Genomic DNA, 26,685 nt, shown 5'->3' with positions numbered 1-26,685 from the left:
CTGGCAGAGAAGGAACTGTGGCAGCAGGGACCCCTTCTGAAGCAAAGTAAGACACTCTTCAGCTATGTTAGGTGCTGTTTGTAGAATTGTTGTGCTTAAGTGTCCACAGCAGGTTTGCAAAGCAGGAAGATGAGGAGAAAACCAGAACAACCTGGCCATACCCCAGTGACCATCATTGGCCGCAGCTCCAGCCCCACCGGGTCTAGCAGGCACCAGCTGCTACTCACTCAACTGACAAACCTCTAGTAAACTTCCTAACCTAAGAGGAAACAGAATTCCAGAGTTCCATGCAATACACTTTGAAAACCATTGCTCTAAGCAACTGATGTGCTTGCACTTCAGAATTTGGTATCATAGCAAGCCAAGCCTCAGTAAGGATCATGTACAGCAGAGGTGAAAACCTTTGGCCCTCCAGATGTTGCTGAACTACAAGTTCCATCAGATCCAGCAGGCAAGGGCAATGGCAAGGGATTATGGGAGTTGCAGTTCAGCAACATATGGAGGGCCAAATGTTTCCCACCCCAATCTACAGACTTTCCCTCAAAATAGAGTTATTAGTAGATAACAGCTGTGCATAATAGCGCATGTGGTTAGGGATACACATTTCCACTTGCATTGCAATTGGATAGAAATGGGCATACCATTTAAGAGTGATAATGTTGCATCATATGCAAATGGACACTGCAAAGCAGACATGCAGCCAGAGATACTTTCAGGGTTCCCAATCCGGTATGGAAATCTGCCTATGGCAGCTGATTCTGCATCTCTCTCTGGATCAGGATGCCCGTGTCAATTGCTTAGACAAAAAGACCCACCTACCTTGAGGGTTCTCAAACTAACTCAGTGCATTTTTATATAGAAGTTCAATGTATGTCACAGCTATTTCTGTTGCTGTTGCACAGAATTAGGTAGAGTACAATTAGGATTTACAGGGCCAAATGTGGTTCTCAATAGACCCAATGAGAGCCAGTGTATCACAGGAATTGAATACATCTGTTGGCCAGGTAATATGCTTGTAACAGAATGAGTAATGAAGATATTTAAAATTCTCCTTCAAGCTTTAAGGTTTCAGTTCTATGCTCACCTGAAAATGAGTCTCATTGAACTCAATGGAGCTTAATTGTGTGTAGACATGAATTGTATTGAAAATGTTTCACCAGCTAGAGTTGTAGTCAATAAAGCAAGCAGAACAGGTCCCCAAAATTAGAAACTAAGCAAGTGATATAATAACATTTTGCTGGAGCACAGCTTTTAGGATAATTCTTCTAAAGTGCATATTGCCAGCCTTAGGTAGTATGCATTTTGATTTTGAATGCTGAAATCTGACAGCCCTGAGCATGTTGCTCCAAATATGGTTTTAGCATTTCAAAGTTCAGTTGGTCCCAGGAGTTACTTCTCAGCTAGGGGTGTGTTGTACAACACTAACCTGCATCCATTTTTAAAAGACTGGATGACATTTTGAAAGGAATTTGATCTGATGATGAAGTTAGAACCTTCTAGAACTACAGCTGAAATCTTTTTCTGCTTTTGGATAATTCACAACACCTTTGGTCTCCCCATATGGGATTGTGTATTATTTATTTACCATTCTTATACTCTGAGTTCAACCATAATTGTTCTCAAAATAGTTCACAACAATAAAATTAAGATATCAACACAATTAATTTAACATTAATATGCAGTTGCGCCAACAAAACAAAGCAGGAAGCAAATAGATAAAACAATGGCACAGTGTCAAAACTCCAAAACTATCCAGTAAAATCAAACAAAAAAGCCACAATGCTTCCCTCTGAGGAGAGGAGAGGGCAGGCGTGTGCCAACCCAACTTCAAAGGGAAGGAATTGCATACTTGAGGGGCTGCTTTTTAAAGGATCTGATGCAGATCTAAGAGAGAGTCTTATATGGCATAAGGTGTTCCTTAAAATAAGATACTTCATGCATAGGCCACAGCATGGAACTTCTAGAGTGCTAATTGCCTCAGGAAACACTCTGTCCCTGGCCTTCAGCCAGAGTCTTTCTACAGAGACTAATTAAGTATTTCAGCAAAAGCCTTCCTACTATTCATAGTCATTTCTGACAGTAAGGTATTACCCTTTTTAGACTATTAGACATTTTTTCCAGTCATAGAACTGTTTGAGAAGACCCTCACTCCTTTTATTCTGATCTAGGTATTGCTTCTCCTTTTCAGGGGGAAGAGCAGTCCTCCTGAGGAGTGGTTTCCCTCACCACTGAATGTGTGTTAAAGGCCTCAGAAACACTGAGGTATCTGCAGTAGTAAGAACTATATGAGACAGACTTTGCCAGTCACTTCTTCAGCCTGGGAGCAATGCAGTTGCTATCTGACAATTCAATTCCTTCCTTTTCCATCAGGAGCCCATTCTCCAGCGGCCATCCTCAAATTAAATCCTTTTACCACAGAGATGAGTATTGTTTCTTCCCTTTCCCCTCCTGGATACTTTTCTCAGGCCAGTAGTTATAGGCATATAAAAGCAGCTTTCTATGCCTTTCTTCCAAGACTTGGAGATAAGAGGGAGATCTGGTACGCCAGTAGAAAAATGGATAGTCTGACAGTCTCCGGATTCCTTGGGCCCAACCAGCAAAGGAAGGGCATAAGGAAAACAAAACGATTGCTCCAGTTGGGTAGGTAACTGCATACACACTGAAGAATACAGCAGTATTTTTCACATTAGCGTATTATACGTAGGCTTGGACTAAAACTGAGTGGATTACATACAGAAGTGCTGATGGCACTTGCCAGAAGGTATATTTGTTTTAAATACGGAAAGCATCTCTAGTATAGTCTCCATAACCCTTACAATTCTAGTGACAGCAGAGCTTCAAAGCTGTACTGAACTTACAGAGCAAGAGACATCAGTCCAAACTTGCCCCTGAACTGAAAATACAAAGCAGCCATCTTTGGAGATGCAAATGGCAAGGTGGCATTTTTACGGCACACCTCCAAAGTGCCTTCAGAAAAAAGGATATGAACTAACCTTTCTCAGCTTGGCAGGTTTTACAACATCCTTAGGGTGTGGACTAAACATGACCTTTCCTCCTCATGAAGTGGCTTGATGAATCCTGGCAGGAATCTTTTGGCAAAGCAAATCAATACAAAAGCAGAGGGAGGTACTCCTTTCATTCAGAAAGTCTCGGAGAAAACAAGTAGTTTGAGGACTGAGGGAGAGAAAGACACTAACCTAAACCCTCATTTCTACATAGGAGACTCTAGCTCTGGTGCCTGCAAAGCTGTGGTGGTCAAATAGCTCAAGTAGTTACACATTTAATAGCCCTGTAAAATTAGAAGCCAATTTCAAACAAAAACCTCTAGGAGGAGAGGTAGACAAGACCTCAAAACGGAAACATTTGCCACACAAACCAAATTACATTGTGGGTTTACTTCTGGATTTACGCACTCAGCTTTAGCGACAACAAAAAGATTATGGACATTTCTAAGAGCAGAGAACATTGTAAAAGCTAACTATCACTTAAATAAACCAAAAGGTGATTATTGAACCTTTCCCCTCCTAAAAGCCCAGGCAGTACACTATCCAGTTTTCAATCAGCCAGTCTGGTCCTCAAGGCTCTATGATGAAACTATCCAGCTGAGGTTTAAACAAGGGTGTATGAACACCACTGCTCTTGGCACACAGTTTGTCTTATGGAGAACCCTGGGGATTCTCAGAAACTTCAGCAGTCCTCAATGAGGTGGTCAACAATGGAGGACAAGATTCCCTGAAAGACCGTTTATCTGCTACTGCTGATCTCCTCTTGAAATAGTGCTGGGCTGGAGAAGTTGGCAAGCATCAACAGGCTCGGTCCATATTTCACATGACTGATTGTATGCTCTAAAACAAGGGTGGCAAACCTTTTTGGCCCAGTGGGCCAGACAGCTATCTGTTCTCACCCTCACAGGCCAAATCTGACAAGCGGGCAAGCAACCCACCTATTAGTTGCTTGCATAGCACTTCCTGTGCACCCAACAGCCAGCTGGTTGCCAGGTACTTACTAACCACAGCCTAAGAGGCTGAAATCTACTTTCTGCAGGGGTTGGCTGCACAATCAAGTTCCCCACAGGGAACTTGGGCATGCAGCCAATCCGGCTGATGGGACCTGAGTTCAGCCCTGCTTTTTGCAGGGATTGGCTGTGCAATCAAATTGCACATGGGGAGCTGAGTTGTGCAGACGATCCAGCTGTGTATCTGCCCCACACCTGATGTCACAAATGATGTCAGGTGTAGGGCAGGTGGATGTGGTTTGGGGTAAACGGTTTTGTAGGCCAAACCGGAGCTCATGCCAGGCCAAATCTGGCATGTGGGTTGGAGGTTCCCCACTCTTGCTCTAGAACAACGGCTGTTAAACTTCCTGTCTTCTCTGCTTTTTCATCATCCTCTGTGTGCTGTAATTGTTACTCGCAGAATCCTTATTTGTCAGAGAGGAAGGCTGTCACTGGCAGTGAAGCTCTTCCAGGCAGTTTGTTTGCCAATTATCAATCTTACTGGATTAGAACATGCCCCAGAATCCTCTGCAGCTTGAAGGGATTTGTCAACAAGCAAACTGGTGCATAAAGGGTTCCCTGAATGTAAACAGATTTAAACCACAGCAGTAGTGGATGGATGTGAAGATTTAAGTCAGAACCTGGTTAAAGCAACATTTTGCTGGGTGGAGGCAAGTGGTGGTAAGTAGATGGGATAGGGAAGGTAAGAAAATTGTATGCTCCAAATGGTGTTTTATTCCAAGCTGCTGTGTCCCTGCAAGCCAAACACTCTTCTTACCTAACACAGAAGCAGCACCTCTCTCCTATTCACTTTAGCGTGTGAAGCATGTTCCAAGTAAGTTCCTTATCAAGTAGGGTCCAGGAAAAGTTGACTGGAGACTGTTGTATCAGAAACCTACAGCTTGAGCTCCCTGTCAGGGCTCATACTAAATGGCTCCAGTCTCTCGCTCTCAGGCAGCATGCTATTCAGCCTCTCCATCAGGGGAATGGTCAAGTCGATGCCCATCTGGATGCGGCGGAGGATGGCAGACATCTCATTGACCTTCTGGATCTGCTCAGCATATTTGGCATATCTTTTCTGGCGTTCCTGCATTAAGCTGTAGAGGGTTTCTACTGAAAGATCCATCTGTTTACAAAAACAACAGAATGATTGCGTTAGGTTAAAGTCACCTTTCAGAAGAACAAGAGACTCTTGACATACTGTGGGTGGGGAACCATAGGCCAAATATGGCCCTTCAGACATCTCTATCTGGCCCTCGTAATTCTCTCCAGGCTACCAAGACTACAAGTGGTATGAATCAGGCCCAGGGCAGCGTAATGCGGTCTGCCAGGCCTCCCCATTTGGCCTATGAGTGCATTTTGGTCAAGCCATATTCAACTGCTTTACACAGCTGGACCAAAGGGGGTTTGCAGGCACCAACACACACCCTAGGGAAACCCCCAAATCCAGACAATGGTTCCTGGTTCAGTTTGAAGCCATTTTTTCATCTTCCTTCATAAAGTAGTAATTGTTGCTTAGAAAAGAACAACTGAGAAATGTAAGATTTTAAGGTAGTTGTGACTTGACAGTAGGGTTGCCAGGTCTCCAGTTTTCGCTGGGAGATGCTGATTTTTGGAGGTCCACTCTAGCTCTCCGGGTGAGTCACCTTAATCTCTGGATTCTTAACTTTCATTTAAAATAAAAAAGTTTCTAGGTGGTCTGGTTCAAAAGGTATAAACCAAAATGCCACCCTGAGCTCCTGCTGAGAGGAAAGGTGGGATATAAATCAAATAATAAATAAATAAATAAGTCAGCCACTTCCCCTCACAACTTCTGTTAGTACCGGCTGCTCTAATCCTTGCTCTTTCAGATTTATAGCCAATAAGGGAAGTCAGGGTTGTGATTGACAAGACCCCAGGCAATAGCTAAACTCACAGTTTCCTTTTCCTGCTTGTCTCACATATTCAGTAAATATATAGCTTTCAGCAGCATAAAGAGAGCTTTGTACACGATTGGGACTTGCTTCTGAGTAAACATGCATAGGATTGCACTACAACAGAAGATCACAGCAGGGTCTTGGTAGTCATAAAAGTGTACATGCCATTTTTTTTAATGGCAAAAATGGCATATTATACACTTTCAAATAATTTTTGAACAGAAGTTTTAAAAAGTGTACATGCTGCAGTATACTTCTTAAATTTACTTATACTTCTTAAATTAAGGAGTCGAACAAGTTTAAATTTTACTGGACAGTTGAAGAGGACAGTTTATTTGTCTTATTCATAACCTATTTGAAAACCTTCCCAGTATGAAGCTTTTCTGGGAGTAAAGCTGCAATGCTAATTCCACATGCCTGGGAACTAATCCAATTGAATTCAGTAGGACTTATTTTTGAGTAGACATGCTTAGGACTGTGCTGAAAATCAGTGGGATTTTGAGTGAACATAGAAAAGCATTGTATTGTAAATATTTCTCTCTTCCTGATCCTTTTTTTTAAGCTTACTTAGAAGTCACTGCTTTTATTTGACAGGAAACTATTATTTAAAAAAATGTTCTGCAATGGCCAACTAATTTTGACAATAAATTATTACATGGGGTATTTTTATATCTCCAGTGTGTGTGTGTGTGTGTGCGTGTGTGTGTGCATGCGCGCAGTCTTTTCATCAACCCTGTGAGGTAGGGTTGAAAACCAAGGCAGCTCACAACAAGAAATAAAGCCATTTAAAATCCAGTAACCATAAAACAGTTGCAAAACAGCTTAACATAGCATGATTCTGAATTTTGGATTGGGAGGCTGAAGTTCCTTATCACTGAATTCCAGTCCTGTGCATGCTTCCCTGTCTGAATAAGCCTCATTGAATCCATTGGGACTTGCTTCTGAGTAAACAAACATAGGATTGCACTATAAATATCTTTACAGGTTGTGTAAATAATAAGCATCTTTGACATTCATACTTATATAAATATTTCTTTATACTATGTCTTGATACGTATCTGATTTCACACTATGGTTGTAAATTACTATTTACAAATTATAATTTCCTCTACATGTTAAGTGTGCTCTTCTTCCTTGGGGTGGTCATGGTCCCCCTCTGTTGTTTTCACCTTCAGGGGCAGATTAAGCTGAGAGACGGTGCGTCGCCCATGGTCACCCAGTAAACTTTGTAGCTGATTTACATTTTAAAATTTAATTAAAATGATTTATATGCAGACAAAGTATATGAAATAATGCAGATCCACATAATACATTTAAAGCACATCCAATTCACATTTAAAGCCCATGACTTCGCCTAAAGAATCCTAGGAAGTGTAGTTTCCCCCTCACAGTTATAGTTCTCACCACCCTTAACAAACTACAGATCCCAGGATTACATGGTGGGATTCATGTGCTTCAAATGTATGTTGAATGTGCTTTAAATGCATGGTGTGGAACTGCACTAAGTATGGTGTGCATTCATTAGTGAATTGAAAAGAACAATTTTAAAAGATACTTTTAAAAACAGGACTGTAGTTCATTGGTGGGCCACATGCTTTGTATGCAAAGGTCCAAAATTCAATCTCTGGAAGAGACTATTGGCTGGAATCCTGGAGAGCCAATGCTAGTCTATATCACCAGTACTGAAATAGATGGTGCCAGATGGCCTGACTCTGTATAAATGAGGAAAGAGACCCAAGGGCCACAGTGATTCTGAAATTTATGTATTTTATTTACAGCATTTATATACTGCTTTATTGTAAAAAAAAAAAAAACCTCAAAGCAGTTTACAGAAGGAATTAAGACAATAAAATTATTGGCAAAAACAGTTAAAGACAGGTATTTAAAAACATTCAAAATAATAAAACCAACATTAAGTTGGTAAACAGATAAAAAACATAACTTCTACATGGCTGGGTAGGCTTGCCTAAACAAAACTGTTTGTGGCAGGTGTCAAAATGAGTACAACGATGTCAATAGGCAGGGAGTTCCAAAGCGTAGATATTGCCACACTAAAGAATCAATTTCTTACAAGAGCAGAACAAGTACTATGTGGAACCCGTGACATGGAAAGCACACCTTGAACTTGGTCTGGTAGCAAATCGGCAACCAGTGCAAGATTTCAGAGCAGAGGTATTATGTGCTGATAGGATCAGTGTGGCGTAGTGGTTAGAATGTTGGACTACAAACTGGAAGACCAGGGTTCGAATCCCCACACAGCCATGAAGCTCACTGGGTGACCTTGGGCCAGTCACTGCCTCTCAGCCTCAGAGGAAGGCAATGGTAAACCACCTCTGAATAAAGCTTACCATGAAAAACTTATTCATAGGGTCGCCATGAGTCGGAATCGAGTCCATTTCCATTTTCCAGGGTCTCACTCATGCCAGCAATTGTGTTGCAGCATTCTGCACTAACTGCAGCCCCTGAGTTAGGTTGTGCTACATGGGGATTTCTCTGACCTTGGCTGACTGGCTGCCAGGATTTTTAAAGTTTTGGTTGGGAACCCTGACTGCTTGTGTGGGATGCTGAGTTTTCTGTCTTACTCATAGGAACCTTGTTGTGGTTGGTATGGTATTGATTTAGGAAATCATCACTTTCTTTTTCTATTTGCTTTTCATTTACCTCTGACCGTACTACCTTACAGCCATATAAACAACAACAGTGTTCCATGTGGTCAGCTCAACCCCCTTAAGCCCACTGATGATGCACCTTGTTAACTGCATGATGGTTTTGTAGTGTAGTGGTTAAGGTGCTGGACTACGATTTGGGAGACCAGGATTCGAATGCCCACACAGCTATGAAGCTCACTGGGTGACCTTGGGCCAGTCACTGCCTCTCAGCCTCAGAGGGAGGCAATAGTAAACCCCCTCTGAATACCGCTTACCACGAGAACCCTATTCATAGGTTCACCATAAGTCAGGATCAACTTGAAGGCAGTCTATTTCCATTTTTTTGTTTCTTGTCCAACAGTGGTAAAAGAGAATTCACATACTCTGAAGTGTGTTTTCATTTGCTGTTGTTCCCCATCTACTGCCCATGAAGGTAGACCAAACCATATGTTTTCTCTTTGTCAATTATTATTCACTGAAATTGGGTTGGCTGTCAAAGTGAGTTTATGGCAGCCCATAGAGTAGGCAGGAAACAGCAGAGAATCTTCTTCACTCTTACTCATTTCTCAAACCTCTCTCTGTGGTGAGGGGTCAAGTCTGTAAAGAAATTTGGAGCAGCCATATTAAAAGACAGGCTGGGCATTCCAGGCAGGGGGTGGCCAACCCTACTTTGATATGGATATTGTTGAAGAGGATCCCTAGCCAAGCCTTACCAACAGCCTAATCCTACCAATATCTACTCAGAAGTAAGTCCTGTTGGGTTCTATGGGGCTTAGTCCCTTAGTAAGTGTGTTTAGAATTGTAGCCTTCAAGGGCATCCAACTTTACTCCTGAGTGCTCCCATCTAACGTCTCCACAACACTAGGCTCCCTTCTTCCTCCAATGGCCTTCTGGTGACTGGCCTGGCCTGAGGGCACTTAAACCCTTCTTGCCAGAAGCAAGCAGGTTAGATTAAATGTTACTTATCCAGGTTCTCTAAGCAGGTACAAAGGAATGATCCTGTCCCTTCAGCTGGACCTGGGAACACTCTCATTTAGCTAAGATTTCTATCTTAATTTCCAGTCAGAGAAATTGTTTTGTCTGAGTGGTATGCTCCAAGCAACTGTGGTTGATGCTTAATGTATCATGCTTAATGACATCACTTGCGCCTGACCCCTATGACATCACTACGGCCTACCCCTGAAATCTCAGGGTTTGGGATGCTTCTTACCTGGCAACTCTACTTGACAGTAGTGTGTGCGCCCAAAAGGAAGCAGTAAAGATAGGAATTCATACCAACTGAAGTTTGTTTCATGTTAAAAAAATATATTTTTCTGAATACGTAAAGGTCAACACTAAAAAAAAAGTAAATGCTGTAAACATTTTTTAAAATACTATGTGATGCATACTTACATTAAGCTTATCATTAGTGTATCCATATTTGAGGGGGGCATTGTGGTTGAGATAGCATTAGTTACCTCAGCTCTGCAAAATTGCTCAGTGTTGTTATACTCCCATTGAGAGCCAGTAACATATGCCAACCCTGCAGTATAGTCCAGAGTTGTTATCCACTCTTGGTGCATTTTGACTTTCAGGGAAATGCAGTTGGAAGAGGACTGTAACAGTTAAATAGGTATATTCATGTCAAAGGTTCAAATCCTCCTTGCTCAAAAAAGAAAAGGGTGACTATGTTGATGACATTGCTAAAGTTGTTATGAGGATAAATAACTCCAGCAAATGCTCTTAGAATACATTGTTTACTATGTGACAATTTAATCTTGAGTTTTCCCAAGCATGGACATCTGAATTTTGGACATCTCTCTTTTGACACCCCCCCCATCTGAAATATTACACTTGGGCTTGCATTGAATGCAAGCTTTTTCCAGTATGGATATACAATTATCGGAAGTTTCACCTGCTGGGGTTCTGTCAAGACATCTAATTATGGCCCCTGATTTATTTTTGAGCCCTTTCCCACCCCCGCCCCCCGCTAAAGGATACCAATTTGCAAAGGCCATAAAGCATTTTTATTTATTTATTTATAAATGCCCTCTCATAAAATATCAGGGCATTGTATAGCAATATAAACATGTTTTTAAAACTATCAAAAGCAGTAGAGAACAATCAATAAAATGACTAGCTACTCAAGAAAATTTTAAACAACTGCATAGACCTGTTGGCATAAAAGGGTCTTCAAGTGACACTGGAAAGTTAAAAGAAATGATGCCTGTGATATTGATCAGGATGAGACCGAGGATAAAATAGAGCATCTTTATTTAATAAACAGTAAAACATCTGAGCTTGTTCCGTGCTAGGCTACACCGAGCACACACAACACTGACTAACCCCAGTAACTAAATCAGTCTAGCTCCCCCTAGGGCAGCCTTTCCCAACCAGTGGGCCACCAGGTGTTGTTGGACCACAACTCCCATCAGCCTCAGCCAGCATTGCCAATGGTCAGGAAAGATGGGAATTGTGGTCCAACAACATCTGGAGGCACACTAGTTGGGAAAGGCTGCCCTAGGGTGTGCAATACCCTCTAGAGAAAGTTAACTCTTTCTTTGCCGTGCATCTAACTTAAAGACACAGTTCACTACACTTCCCTTCTTTGAGTTCTAACTTATTTTGTGTGATTTTTTTTCTATCAGCACACATTGTGCAGAATAACATTTAGTCCCTATAACATTCTCATTTTTGAATTACCCTTCCTCTGGATGTCACTCTCTTCAGACCCTCAAGAGATAGGCTGTCTTTGGCAGGTGATGCTTGCTCACAAGAATTTGTCAGTTCTTTGTTCTCAGTCTTTTGAGATTGTTCTGGCAATAAATTCTGCTCTTCTGGTATTTCTGCCTCTGAATTCTCACTTTGTTGTGAAATTGGTTGTGGTTTGGGAACCAACTGTAGATGTCTCCTGTTCCTTCAGAATGTTCCATTGTTGGTAGTGACAACACAAGATCTTGGAGTTTGACTTTAGCTCTGGACTGTTGCTGGTTCAGACCATTCTTTCTGGTCATCCAGTTTCAGTCTTACTTGTGAACCAGGTTGTATGTTTTGGAAGTGTCTTCACTCCATAACGTCTGCCGTAGTAATATTTGTAGTTTCTTTTAGCCATGTTGTCTGTGACACTGACTTTTCCCAAATCTGGCCACTTAGGATACAAATTTGCTTCTAAGGTTGGAAATGGTGTTCTTACTTGTCTTCCCATTATCAGTTGTGCAGGACTGCACTTCATTGCATTGACAGGTGTTGCTCTGTAGCTTAGCAGTGCTAGCAAGGGCTCTTCCTGACCTAAGATTCACCTTGCTGTTTGTACTGCTCTCTCTGCTTCCCCATTGGCTTGTGGGTAATGGAGACTGGCTGTAATGTGACAAAAGTCATATTTCTTTGCGAACAAAGTAAACCCTTTCCCTGCAAATTGTGGTCCATTATCTGTTACTACTTCATTTGGCAAAGATATTCTTCAGAGAACTGATAACAGTAGAGCTTGTTGAATCAGGCATGTATGCAATCGCTATGCGTCTGGAGAAATAATCTACTGCAACTAATTACTTTTGTCCTTCTAATTCACAGATGTCTGCTCCCACTCTCTTCCATGCTCTATCTGGCAATGGAGTGGTAATGAGCAGTTCCTTCCACTGTGAAGGTTTATTTGTCTGGCAAAACTCACAGTTTGCTATTACTGCCTTGAGGTCTTGCCCTATTCGTGGCCACCAAACAGCCATTCTTGCACGTTCTCTGCACTTAGTGATGCCTTGATGATCTTCATGGAGTTTCCCCAACATTTCCTGTCGCATTGTAGCAGGGATGACAATTCTGTGACCAAATAGGACTGTTCCTTCCAACTCTGTAAGGCTTTCCTTTTCTGTAAAGAAAGGTTTAAGGTTAGTTGTCACTTCAGACATGTACAATGGCCAACCTGTTCTGACAAATTTCAACACCGTTGAAAGGTCTGGGTCAGTGCTAGTAGCTGCGTCAATGCATTGAAGAAGTGTGGTAGATACTGGTGTAGAAGCTTGTAGAAGATTTACACAGACTTTGATTTCCTCAACTAACTGGGTTGTTTCAAGGTCTGCAGTTTCCAGTGGATTTCGTGACAGTGAGTCTGCTACAAGAAGAGTCTTACCTTGTCTGCATTCTGCTTGAGGATTGTACCTCATCATGAGTAAAAGGAGTCACTGATATTGTATTGGTACTCGATCCAGGTCTTTGCAATTTATCAGCAGTACCAAGGGTTTATGGTCTGTCCACAGTGTAAATGATCCTAGCCCATCGATATATTTTGAGAATTTTTTCACAAGCTCAAACAGCAGCCAGACATTCCTTTTCTTTCTGAGCGTATTGGGTCTCAGCTTCTGTTAGTGTTCTTGAGCAATAGGCCACTGGTTTCAACTCTCCATCATGATTTTGGAGTAGTACTCCTCCCAGGCCATAACTACTGGCATCAGCGCTCACTACAGCCTGCAGGTTAACTTGTAAGCGAGTGCTGGAGCCTCTGTTAAGAGTTTTTTTCACTGTTGAGAAGGCCTTTTCTTGGCTTGGACCCCAGCACCATGTGCTGTCTGCTTTCAAAAGTATATTTACTGGGTGTAGTTTCTCTACCAAATTTGGCAAGAAGCATCCTAAATAATGTACCATACCCAAAAACCTTTTCAGTCCTGCGATGGAGTCTGGAGGTTTGATTGTGGAAATGGCTTCTACTTTCTTAGGATCTGGACTCACGTTATGCTCATTTATGCAGTGTCCAAGATATGTAAGGTCTTTCTGGCGTAAGATGCATTTGCTGCTGTTGAGCACCACTGTCTATTTTAAACTTTGAGAGCCCCCTGATTTGTAGTGATACTTCCCAAGGATCTGTGGAATTTTCCACCCGTGACTGGACCCAGAAAAAATTATTCTTGACTTTTCTGCTGCTCCACAGTTTCACTCACTGTTCTGGTGCTGCCCACAGCAGCAAAATGAATTTGTGGCATTCTGCAGCCTTTGCAGGATAGACTGCCCCTTTCCCACATCTTATAAATTTAGGGACTTTTATTTGAGCATTAGATGTTTGGCTGTATATTTGTTTCTGATATTTTGGAGTTTCCATTTCTCCAGGGGTTTCTTGGCTATTTCTTGCAGCCCTTTTAAAGCACCCTGGTCTTGGAACTGGCCTTTTATGAGCTCTGAGTTTCTTATCATTTCCACAGCCGTCTCCAAAGTGAGATTGGATTTCATCTGCAGCTTCTGGGACTGGTTTTTATCCAAAATTCCCACTACCAATCGGTCTGAGCATTTCACTCCTGGTGTACCCAAAAGCACATTCATCAGCTTTCACATGCAGCCATCTTATTTAGGCCTCTGCAGATTCTCCTGGTTTCTGATGTCTCTGGTGAAAGCATGCCCTCTCATGAATGAGATTTTTCTTTGGCACAAAATATTCATTAGATTCCCCCAGCACTAGGAGGTAGTCATCCTGGTCCTCTGCAGCAGCAAACTCAAATGATTTAAATATCTGCTCTGCTTGCTGGCCCATGGCATAAATCAAAGAGCATATCTGAATTTCTTCCTTCTCTTCATTTAGTTTTGTAGCAATGTGGTATCTGGAAAACCTCTGCTTCCAGTCTGGCCACGCTGCAGGCCTGGTGAAATCAAAGGCCTTTGGTGGTGAAAACTTTGCCATTGTTTCTTTTGGTTTCCCCCCCAGTTGTCTCAGGAGCTTGCTACTCTGGAGACACTATGAGGATTTCTTAACTTCTGACACCATGTTATATTGATCAGGATGAGACCGAGGATAAAATACAACTTCTTTATTTAATAATTCTCAAACAGTAAAACATCTGAGGTTGTTCTGTGCTAGGCCTCACCCAGCACACACAACACTATCTAACTCCAGTAACTAAATCAGTCTAGCTCCCCCCAGGGTGTGTAATACCCTCTAGAGAAAGTTAGCTCTTTCTTTGCTGTGCATCTAACTTAAAGACACATTTCACTACAATGCCTGCCAAATCTCTGCTGGAAGAGTTTTCCATGGCATGGGACCAGTGACACTAAATGCACAAATTCTGGTTGAAGCCAGTTGGGCCTCTGCAACCCAGAGACAACTAACAGTGCTCCTCTGGATGATCTCAGTGACTGGGCTGGGATATAACGGTTCAGGTGGTCAGTTGTTCAGGGCTTTGTATAGCAATGCAAGAGCCTTGAGTCAGGCCTGGTAGCATATGAACAGATAGTGCAGATGTTTTAGCAGAGGTGTCACATGCTGTCAGCCATGTCCCCCATCAGCAGTCGAGCCACTGCATTCTGCATTAACTGGAGTTTCCAGACCAGGCCCAAGGGCAGCTCACACAGAGCATATTGCAGTCATCCTGTCGCGAGGTTACCAATGCATGGAATATTTTATTATTTATTTGTTTGTTTATTAGATTTATATCCCACCCTTCCTCCCAGTAGGAGCCCAGAGTGGCAAACAAAAGCACTAAAAGCAATTTAACATCATAAAAACAGACTAAAATATTTTTTTTTAAAAAAAGTTTTAAAAGCATTATTAAAAAGCAATTCCAACACAGACGCAGACTCTATTTAAAAGGCTTGTTGAAAGAGGAAGGTCTTCAGTAGATGCCAAAAAAATAACAGAGATGGCTCCTGTCTTAATATTTAGGGGGAGGGAATTCCAAAGGGTAGGTGCCACTACACTACAGTTCTGTTTCCTACATTGTGCAGAACGGACCTCCTGATAAGATAGTATCTGCAGGAGGCCCTGACCTGCAGAGTGCAGTGATCAACTGAGTATATAAGGGATAAGACAGTCTTTTCAAGTATCCTGGTCCCAAGCTGTATAGGACTTTGTACACCAAAACCAGAACCTTGAACTTAGCCCAGTATCTAATAGATAATTAGTGCAATTTTTTCAGCAGCAGGGTGACATGTTGGCGATACCTTGCCCCAGTGAGCAGTCATGCCATTGCATTTTGCACCAGGTACAGCTTCCCGACCAACATACAGTAATCCAGCCAGGAGGTTACCAGTGCATAGACAACTATCCTGGTTGGTCAACTATCCTGGTCCAGAAACAGCCGCATCTGTCTTAGCAGCCGAAGCTGGTGATTTTTTTATTATTTATTTATTATCTCGCCCTTCTACCCCTTAATAGGGCATTCAAAGCATCTCACAATAAAATCAGGCTGAATAAAATCACAAAAACATTAAAACAGATAAAAATACATAAAATACAATTAAAAATATAGGGGGTGATATTAAGAGAGATTAAAGAGGTAAAAACTAAAAAGGGGGGAATAAAATCAATTACAGGCTCTACTTTCAGTCCCTCCCAAAGGCTCTTCAGAACAAGATGGTTTTCAGAAGTCTCTAGAAAACCATCAGCGAGGGAGCAAAGCGGTCTTCTTGGGGTAGGGTGTTCCAGAAACTGGGGGCCACAGCTGAAAAGGCTCTCTCCCGTGTGCCTGCCAGTCATTTCAGGCACACAGAGGAGACTAGAGGCAGCCCATCTTAAATCACAGGTGTATCATATGGGCATAAGTGGTCCCTCAGGTACATTGGGCCAAGACCATTTAGGGCTTTAAAGGTCAGAATCAGCACTTTGAATTGGGCCCGAAAACGAACTGGGAGCCAGTGGAGTTGATAAAGCACAGGGGTGATATGCTCCCCGCACTATGATCCAGTTAATATTCTGGCTGCTGCATTTTGAACCAACTGCAATTTACAAACCATTTTCAAAGACAGCCCCACATAGAATGCATTGCAATTATCAAGTCTCAGTATCACCCAATGCATGTGTCACCGTGGCCAGGTCAACTGCTTCCAGGAACGGACATAGCTGGTAGACCAGTTTGAGTTGGCCAAAAGAACTCCTGGCTATCAAACCACCTGATATTCAAGCTCCAGAGCAGGATCCAGGAGTACTTTCAAACTGCGGACCTGCTTCTTTAAGGGTAGTGCGACCCCATCCAGAACAGGTTGCAGCCCTATCCCTGGTGCAGTTTTCCCCTTGACCAGCAACACTTCCATCTTGTCTGGGTTTCAGTTTGTTAGCCCACATTCAGCCTTTCACAGCCTCAAGGCACTGGTTTAAGATGAGCACTCTCTTGCTGCAATTAGGTGGTAAGGAGAGACAGAGGTGTGTGTCATCAGCATATTGATGGCATTGAAATGGATGACCTGTCCCAGCAGTTTCATATAGATGTTAAAGAGCATGGAAGACAGAATGGAACCCTGTGGGACCCCATAAGGCAGCAGCCAGGGGGTCGAGCAGTAATCTCCCAGCACGACTTTCTGGGACCTGTCCATCAGGTAGAACTGGACCAAGCATAAAATGGTGCCTCCCAATCCCATCCCATCTAGATGGCCCAGAAGGATACCATGGTTGATGGTATCGACAGCCGCTGAGAGGTCTAGCAGCATGAACAGGAATGCACTCCCATCTGATGCCTGGTGCAGGTCATCAAGCAGGGTGACCAAGGCCAAAACAGAGAGTCAGGGTCTGTGTACCACTGCCTAAGACAACTATTAAGATATAAAAAAACAGAGACAAACCATTTTTAATTACTTTATTTTTTTACTATGAGGAAGGAGGGGAAATGATTGATTAGGAAAGGATTGGAAAATGTATTAGGTGGGTACTGGACTAAAGGCTGTATAACAACAAGAGAAGCTATGCAAACCCCCTCAAAATTGGGGGTGGGGTGGGGTGATGACACTGCCCAAGTAACTAAGAGATTTCCTAGGACTGGACTGGAAGCAAGACAGCTGTCTCCATAAGCCAAGTTCCCCTCCCCTGCCATTTTAGACCTGGATTGGAAGGTACTAGATGTCAATAAGGAAGTCCAGCTCCCCTCCTACCAGTCTGTTATACATTTTGTTTCATTTTTAGGAATATTTTGGAGACAGTGACTCTAGTTTTTCTTTTTTTTAATTCCAGAGCTGGATCGATCTGGATTTCTTTGTAGAAATCAATCTGGATCACCCTGATTAGACTTGGGATTCAGCTATATCGGCTGGACAGCCTCTGGTTTTTGCATGGCTGGAATGTCACTAACTGTACAAAAAGTACACAAGCCACACCACCAAAAGTGGTGAATTGGTACCAAGAGTGCTGAATAAGGTTCAGTGTTATTTTTTGCAAGATGTATACATCAGTAGTTGGAAAATAGTTGCAGTTATCACTCTTTTTTTTATGGTGCTGAATTTGGTGCCCAGTTCCCAGTTTCTTTTTCAACAAATTGTTGAGTGAATAGCCTAGATAGCTTATTTGGCACTACACCACAAAATATGAGTTATGATACCCAATAACATACATCTCCATCACTGGGAAACTCTCCTCTTCAAGATGCATCATCATTCCCTGGGGTGAAAGGTATTGTTTTTGTACAAAGCACATCAATGCGCAGTAACCACCGCCTGCAGTTATGAATAAGGGGACTGTAGCTGTGCACCCAAAAAAAGCACTGGACCACCTCAAATGACATTTCCACACCACCAGAGGAATGCCTCCTACAGCATGCTATAGAGTTGAGTCTGGCCCCCTGCTTTCTTTTTGCACAAATCACTGTTGTAGTAACTTCACAAAAAACTGCACAATTCCACATGTTAACTGAAATGTTTATTTGGTTTCTCCTGGGCATATATGGTTTAACTTGTTCATTTTAAAATTAGTCATCATAATAATCATCCATCTCTTTCTCAAATAGATGTTCACCATCCTCTGTACTCAAATCCTGGTTACCAAAGTTGGAGAATTTATTTTGCCTATTTTTGTTATACCTAGATGCTCTTACCTGTAACACGTACCTACAGAAAGCTCTGGGCTTTGTGGCATCCAATGCCATCCTGCAGAGCACCCTCTCCCATAGGTGTGGTAATATGATTTGTGGTGCCCTCAAGGCACACTCAGATTTCTTTCTACATATTTTGCCTGTTTGTCTTGTGCATAGATGCACTTATACACACTGTGCACCCACAAGAAGCTCTGCGCCAGATGGGATGCACTGGCATCTCATAGAGGACACTCTCCTCTTTGCTTGACTGTATGATTTGTCCTGGCCCACAACAGATTTTGGGACGAGCACTGCCAGTTATTTTTTTTCTGTACACTTTGTCTAGTTTGGTTGGGCATAGATGCGGGTATCCATGTTTTCCCAGCCCAAGGAACAATTAATATTGAGGTGCTTAGAGCAGGACATGAGAACACCAAGTCCTGTTGGCAGGGGCTGGAAGTTGGAAGTCAGCGATGGGATTGAGCAGCTACCTGAACACTGGATGAACAGTCTGCCAGCACCTCAGGCCTTGCTCAATCTACTAGCTTGCAATTGCACAAAGAAGTGTGAGCTACCAAAATGTGTGTGTGCATGAAAAATAGGATCACATGCACTGACATGTGCTTACTCCCCAACTGTGGTAACCAGGACTTGAGTACAGAGAATGGTGAACATCTATTTGTTGAGAAGATCATTATGATGACTAATTTTAAGTTAGACCGTATATGCCCAAGAGAAACTAAATAAACATTTCCATTAACATGTGCAGTGTTTTTGTGAAGTTGGTATAGTTGACAGTGCCTTGCGCAAAAAGAAAGCAATGGGCAGGACTCAACTCTACGGCATGCTGTAGAGGACATTCCCCTGGTGTTGTGGAAATGCCATCTGGGGTGGCCCAATGCTTATTTTGGAGTGCACAGCTACAGCTCCCTTATTTAAACTGCAGACTGCAGTCATTGTGCATTGATGTGCTTTGTGCAAAAACAACACATTTTGCTCCAGGGAATGATGATGCATCTCAAATAGGAGAGTTTCCCAGTGATGAAGATGTGTGATATGAGGTATCACAACTCATATTTTGTGATGTAGGCTCAAAAAAACTATCTAAGCTATTCACACAGCAATTTGTTGAAAAAGGAACTGGGAACTGGACACCAAATTCAGGATCATAAAAACTGTAAGACAGTGATAACTGCAAAGTCACCTATTTTCCAACTACTAGGGTATAGATCTTGCAAAAATCACGTTCGAGTTTATTCAGCACATTGGTACCAATTTTGGTGCTGGCTCATGGTAATAATTTGATTCATTTTGCCTCCAGGCCCATCCGCTTTTTGTCTCTGGCCCTGCCCACAACTGACATGTCCCCACCCCGCTGAAGCTGGCCCATGGGGGAATATGTTCCACCGCTACCACAGAGCATAGCAACAATCACCAAGATCATTAACAAATCATTACCAGTCTTTCCTCTGTGTGTCCTTTTGCCTGCAACTCTCATCTGTGTCTTCCTTTTGTCTTCCCCATTCCTTCACTCTCTCATTTTATTACTTCTGCCCCCACATTGTCTTTTCCACATTGTAAACTTCCTTTTGATGGAATTGTACAATAATAAAAGGAATACCTTTACATCGTCAGCTCAGGCTAGTCCTAACAAATCATTTCAGGTATTTTCTCCATAGAACCACTCCTGATAAATATGGAAGATGTACAAAGACACAATGTAGGAAGGGTTAGTCATACACCAACCTTTCAGAAGTTGGTCTTGTATAACCATCACCACCTCAGGGGAAACAATTTCTTCTTTTAACTTTCCTGAGGTGATACATTTTCTAACCACTGATTTGGGGTGAATCAGCAAAACCATACACAGCAGCTTGAACATGGGACACAAAAGCAATGTTACTTCCAAAGAACGTTTGAAATCTCAAAGTAGACACATGTAACTTAAGCAACCATAATCTTTCTAAGCATACTGCCCTGTGCTTCATAAATGTCTGGGTTTTTTTTTCCAAATTAAAACATCACTCCCACAACAGGCAGTGATGGCTGACAACTTGGATGACTTTAAAAGAGGTGTAGACAAATTCATGGAGGATGAGGCTTATCAATGGCTACTAACCATGATGTTCTACCTCCACTGTCGGAGATAGTGTGCTTCTGAATACCAGGTGATGGAAACCACAGGAGGGGAGAGTGCTATTGCACTCAGGTCCTGATTGTGGACTTTCCACAGGCATCTGGTTGGCCACTGTGAGAACAGGATACTGGACGAGATGAGCCACTGGCCCGATCCAGCAGATTCTTCTTATGTAGGTACATGCTTACACTTGAAAATGATTACTTCTAGAATATTCATTCTCTGAGGAGCCTCTACACCCCACAAATCTGTACCGAGTCCCTGTTTTGAGCATTATCCTAGATTAGGGGATGGTAAATTCAGAGCTATGAGTCACACAAAGACCCAACTGGCAGCCTCCTCTGAGAATAGCTAATTCTGTTGTGCCTTGACAATAGGAATGATTGAATAACATCCAATGCCAAAATGTAGCTGGGATTAACCATGGTGGACATTTACTGAATGAAGCAAGACCTGAGCAGAGAATCATGCCAAGATGTAGCAAGAAGGAACATCTGCGAACAGATGCTTTGGGATTACAGGTACCTTTCATTAAATTTCTTGCAGCACAGAGATTGGGAATTACTGAAAAAAGCCAAGTAATGTATCTGCGGTTAATAATAGTAATAATGATGGTGATGTAGTAGTAAATGCAACATATAATCATGTATAACAAGAAGGGTAAAGAGTAGTTGTAGTCAAATAACTAATGAAAAGTCAGATAAAAATCAATGTGACTTCATTCTTGTCTTTACCATAAAACTGGTAGAATTTTCAATTGTCCGTTCTTATTATGAAAATTACTATTCCGAATTACCACAAATTTCTCCAAGTGCTTTTTATTTGATAATACTCTATTCTAACCAGTCCAAACATTCAAAATTTGCCATAAGTTTCAACATAATTATGACATACCAGATTGTCCTACATCAAGAGATGACAACCTTAGTTTTTTACACTATTTAAGCATCAGAGCACCAACCAGAAGATTACTCACCAAGACTTCATTATATTTCTTTAGTTAACTGCTCATCATACTCAAGAAATGTCATCAGCAGTGTCTTGGGAATATGATGTCCTGTAATGTTCTGTGCTTTTTCTAACACTTGGTTCCAACATTTTTATATTGGCTTACAATACCACCAATATTCATATAATTTGTGCTGAATGTATGGCTTTGTATGACAGCTAATTACATTGTAGCTCCTTGGTGAACTACTACAGTTGTTTTTTATGTTTATTTGAACACCTCATAGCTGGAAAGGTTACATGACAGCACAAAGTACACTTGCGATTAATGCACCTGCACACATTAAACACACATGTACGGCAGGTTTCCAAAAGAAATAATAAACTGTTAATTTTTATTTGCTTTTCTGAATTAACTCTACGAAATTATTGTGTGTGTGTGTGTTTTTATATAGTAACTGGCATGGAATTGCAATCATTATTATTAATTTATGGTACCATCACCATGGCACCTCATGAAAACTGTACATCCCTGATTTTTTGCATATTACCATCAATCTTAAAAAAGTTTTTTAAAAAAACCCACCCAAACAAACCCAGAGTTTCAGCCGTTAAGTCATTTACAACAAATTCACGGCAGGCCAAGTTCCAGCTTCCATTATTTAAAATTGTGTCATTCAGCGAACAGTCTCAAGCGTAAGACTCTCAGTCAAAATTGGCAGAAATATTCCAAACACTCTGAAATCATCCTTTGCTGAAATGAGTGATCCTCATGAGAGTTCAGCCAGGCAATCTCAGTCTCTCCACTGAGCAGAGCATTCAGGCCTTAAGTGTATCTTGAAACTATGAAAAGGCCATATTACTTGCATTTAAATCAGTCAAAATATGGTAGACACTTACAGGATTGCATTTCCTCCACCCTGTTTAGAAGCTAAAAATAAAACCTGACACAATTACAGAAACTCTAATCATTCAAATAGTTTAATGGTTGCTTCCCATTAAATGTAAGCCTGATAGGAGAAGTGCTTCCAATTTTCAAGCGAAGTACAAGCAAGACTCTGTTTCTACTGTCTGATGGGACAAACATACTTTACAAAATACCAGCTGTTAGGAATGCTCTACTCATGGAAGCAGCAAGCACATACAAGATTAGCCAAATAACCTGCCACTTTCCAGCTTATGGAAGGAAGTGGACAACAAGTGCCGCTTCCATGTTGCACTGCTCATACGAGTAGACCACTTGCACAAGCAGGATTTTCAGGGATGTGTCAGTCCCAAGACATTGTTGGAAACAACTCTGACGTGTCCTCTGATGTCTGATGTGTCCTCTACCTCACACTTCCTGGGCTTGCGTGAAGGGTACGGGAATAAGTACGTGCCCCTGCAAGAAGATGTACATTTTCTCTACATGGGGAGAAAGTGTGCAAATTCCTATGGTGGGGGGAAGAGAAAGTGTACATACACATGAACCCTTTGGGCAAGACTTTTAACCTGGAGACTGAAAAGCATTTCTGCTAGTCCCCACAGTAATCTCAAATTCAAGATTATAATTTGGCCATGTAGCCCAAGCCTGGTTTTGTCATGCTGGAGCTCAAACCATCACTTTCTCCTGTTCTTTCTTGTGGCTTCCTCTCTTTTCACATATGGAACAAAATGAAAAACAGCAGTGGAAGACATTCTGCTAGGCATGGAAACAATCTTGTGCAGACGTTTCCATTAAAAAAAAAATGATAAACTGAGCTTAATAAACTTTGTATGCTAGGGTAAAACCTGTAAAGTCAGCATGGAAAAAGACCACCAGCAGATCAACCATTGTATAGGATGGAAGAAAATGTTAGCCAGAATTTTCAAACTGATTGTTCCATCTAATGAGAGACAGGGCTACAGAATGGGAGCCAATTGGAATGCTACCAAAACTTGGTATGCCTCATTAAATTGAGCAACACAAGGACTCTTAGGTTTTGAAAGGCTAACTCCAAAGAGGTATCTTGGGATGGCTCTCCAATCCTCCAGTGTGTCAAAAGAACGTAGATGTAAATAGATTACAGCTACTAATAAGCAAGAAATCCACTGCTCTTTTAATGCTATGGTCCACCTTCTCATGGGGTGAGTTGCATGGTGCCCTGAAACAGTCCACCAGGATCTCCACTGTCTCCTTGCTGCTTTCCAGTCTTAATTCAACGTATACTGATGTATACTATGGGTTGCCATGGCATGGGCACTGCTTTCTTTCTTTTTTTAAAGTAAGCCTCTATCCCTCCTAGAAAGAAAATTATGAAGCAAACTGTGCAGATGCCCTTCTAAGCAATTTCTGTGAAATGAGGCCGCCTGACTGCTCCTGCCTGTCATTATTTTAAGCCAATGCGTGAAGTCAGAGCTATGACTTATACATGAGTTTTTGGGAAGCCAGGCAATAGAAATCCTTGGGGTCCTGAAGAGCTTCTGTTATCCCCTCCCCTTTAGAGCACTTTTCCTGCTTCTGCCTTATTTCCTAATAGTTCTTGGAATCTCTGCTGTTTGCCCTTCCTTTTTACCTAGTAACCAGGACACATATTCCCTGTGGTGGATTTGTCTGAGACCAGGTACTCCCTAAAAGTTATTTTCTGCAAAATATAGGCTTTGGTTTAGGATTGGCATTGGGGGAAACAGGGTTATTGTACCTTTAACAGTTGTATCTCCACAATTAGAACAATGACAAAGCTGACTTCCCATGGTAAACTTGAGGTTGTTCCACGGTGGATGAGTGGGGGAGAGAAAGAAAGCAGCCGCAATGACTGTACTCTCTCTAATTATGTGCTATGCCATGCCTCCTGGCAGCCATTTTGTGTTTTGCCATGCACTCATGGTAGCCGTTTTGTGACCTCAGCAGATTCTCAAAACTTGAAATATACCCCCTTGTCCAAAAAGATTGGCAACCCCTGACGTGCACAGACCTAAATGGCTTGGGTTGATGATATAAAACCACTTCCACACACCTATGAGTCATCACAACCTAACTCAAGCCTCTGTGTTTTCCAGAAAGCAGTGAAAAACTTATCATTCCAATGGGACAAGATGGAATTTAATCAATCTAAATTGGGAGTTTAGACAACCCAGTAAATCAAACTGAATGTATAGAAAATTGTAATTTAAGAGAAAACATTCAAGCACATTAGCTTGTAAACCTGGGTGACTGCCCTCGCAAATATCTTCCAGACACAATTCAAGGAGCTGGTTTTGATGTACCAACCTATTTACTGTTGTTGTTAACAACAACAACAACAACAACAACTTTATATCCCACTCTTCCTCGGAAAGGAGCCCAGGGTGGGACAAGGCTTTAGTGTGCCCAACACACCTTGGAGATCACCTTCACCAACTCCCAACTCTTAGAGGATCACCAGGATTGCTTTCTTGGAAAGTTGGAACAAGAAGGGTACAGAGAGAGGTATTCTCTGAGGTTGTGGCACTCTCATCTTCTAGAGATTTGTCAAAATTACAACTTAGATACTGTCCAGAAGAGCCATAAACCTTCCACCGTTGGGATGGCATTCAATGGTCCTGGAGCACTGGGTATTTGCTTGATTTGTGTGGCATGCAGGTTTTTTATTTTAACATTGTAACTTACTCCAAAGCCTTGGAACAAGGAATGACAGAAAATACTAATACCTGAGGAAAGTAAAGGTTGCTTAAAGTCTAGATAGTGTCCATTCTACAGTCCTGTGAAAATGGAAATGGACTGCCTTCAAGTCGATCCTGACTTACGGCTACCCTATGAATAGGGTTTTCATGGTAAGCGGTATTCAGAGGGGGTTTCCCATTGCCTCCCCCTGGGGCTAGTCCTCCCCAGCTGGCTCGGGCCTGCTCAGCTTGCCACAGCTGCAAAAGCCAGCCCCTTCCTCGTCCGCAACTGCCAGCTGGGGGGCAACTGGGCTCCTTGGGACTATGAAGCTTGCCCACAGCTGCACAGGTGGCAGGGCATGTAACCCTTGGGGATGATCTTTAGCTGGCCCTTGACACCCAGGAGACACGAGTGGGGATTTGAACTCACAGACTCTGGACTCCCAGCCAGGCTCTCCTCCCCACTGTGCTATACCAGCTGTCCTGTACACATGCTAATTTCCAGAGAGAGCAGAAACAAAGCAGTAGTAAGCCTCAGGCTCATATCCACTCTTCCCCTTACCATATTATTGACAGCAACTTTTAAAATGCTCTGGTAATGCAATTTCTGTGTATGCAGAAACTCCGGGTACTTGTGATCTAGATTGAAATGGCAGCAGGAGGGCAAGCTATAAAACTATGGAGATCATGAGGGCTGATAAATACAAAACAGCTCCATTCAAAAGTGACCTTCTGTCTATGGAAAGGGAGGAGGGTGCCATCCAACCAGAGACTTGCTTCCAATCACAGCATTGTCTTTCCTCTTCAAACATAGCATCTGAATTTAATTTGCCTCACAATGAGAAACATGGCAGGCAAGCCAACCAACAGTACACAACATGCAAAAGATACAAAGCCAGCCAGGAAGCCTTCACCCCACTGTTGAAGAGCCAGGGTCAATTGCAAATACTGTTTTCCTGGAGAGTTACCAAGCAGACATTTCAAAAACAGTTGCCTTTCATCTAGGCTTGTTCTCTGAGCTCTAATCCAGCACCTTCTCTTCCACTTCTGTAGCTTGTCTTGGTAGATTTAGAAGAACAAGGCAGGGCTAAATCTTCCTCCTAATGAAGTGTCTTATATAATTAGGGCTGTGTATATCCTCTAAATCTATCAGAATACAGACTACAGTTCAGGAAGCAGGGTTTTTTTTGAAACCGTGGCTTACAGAAAAAGCAAGTTTCTAGCCCTTATGGCTGTAAATAAATGCATGAAAATGTGAATGCGCTGTCAGGGAAATCTCAGAAGCCAGAGAAGTAACTAAATAAAATTTCCAAAGGTTAATGAGTAGGATCATGGTCCTGCATAGCTCCTTTCTTCTACTTGTGGCTAGCCAAACAAGAGTATGTTATGCAAACCTTTAAAAGTTGTAGAATTGTGCAAATTGAGTAAATTTGCATAACACACACAGCTTGTGGAATTTCTTGAAAAAGAATTTTGACTGGGTGCATATGCAACCCTGATTATAATGCTCTGAGCAAGATCTCACTCCTTGAACACCCTAATCTATTTTTCTTTTAATGAAGAAATTATATCCCTGCAAGTAATCAGTGTTTCAGGTCAGAACACCTATTCCCTCCACTCCACTCATCTCTGCTTTCCCAATCAGCTACCCTGATTCTCTCACAGATCTTGAATAACACTTCTGTCCTCGCTTGCAGATGGGCCCCTAAACTAA

The 26,685-nt window shown here is 42.1% G+C and overlaps 1 protein-coding gene across 1 annotated transcript in view; it reads right to left on the bottom strand.

Moving 5' to 3' along the window:
- Positions 1–1,546: 1,546 nt before the first annotated feature.
- Positions 1,547–26,685, bottom strand: part of BORCS5 (BLOC-1 related complex subunit 5) — a 75,418-nt gene continuing 50,279 nt past the window's right edge. Inside the window, exon 4 of the mRNA XM_061582507.1 lies at positions 1,547–5,120. Coding sequence (XP_061438491.1) covers positions 4,890–5,120 — 231 coding nt within the window. The 3' untranslated portion in view covers positions 1,547–4,889. The remainder of the gene's footprint in view (positions 5,121–26,685) is intronic.

Source organism: Rhineura floridana, chromosome 8, assembly GCF_030035675.1.
Source record: "Rhineura floridana isolate rRhiFlo1 chromosome 8, rRhiFlo1.hap2, whole genome shotgun sequence".
In the NCBI taxonomy this organism is placed as follows: Eukaryota; Metazoa; Chordata; class Lepidosauria; order Squamata; family Rhineuridae; genus Rhineura; species Rhineura floridana.
Note: the sequence above shows the minus strand (reverse complement) of the source record. Positions and strands in the feature narration are given on the sequence as shown.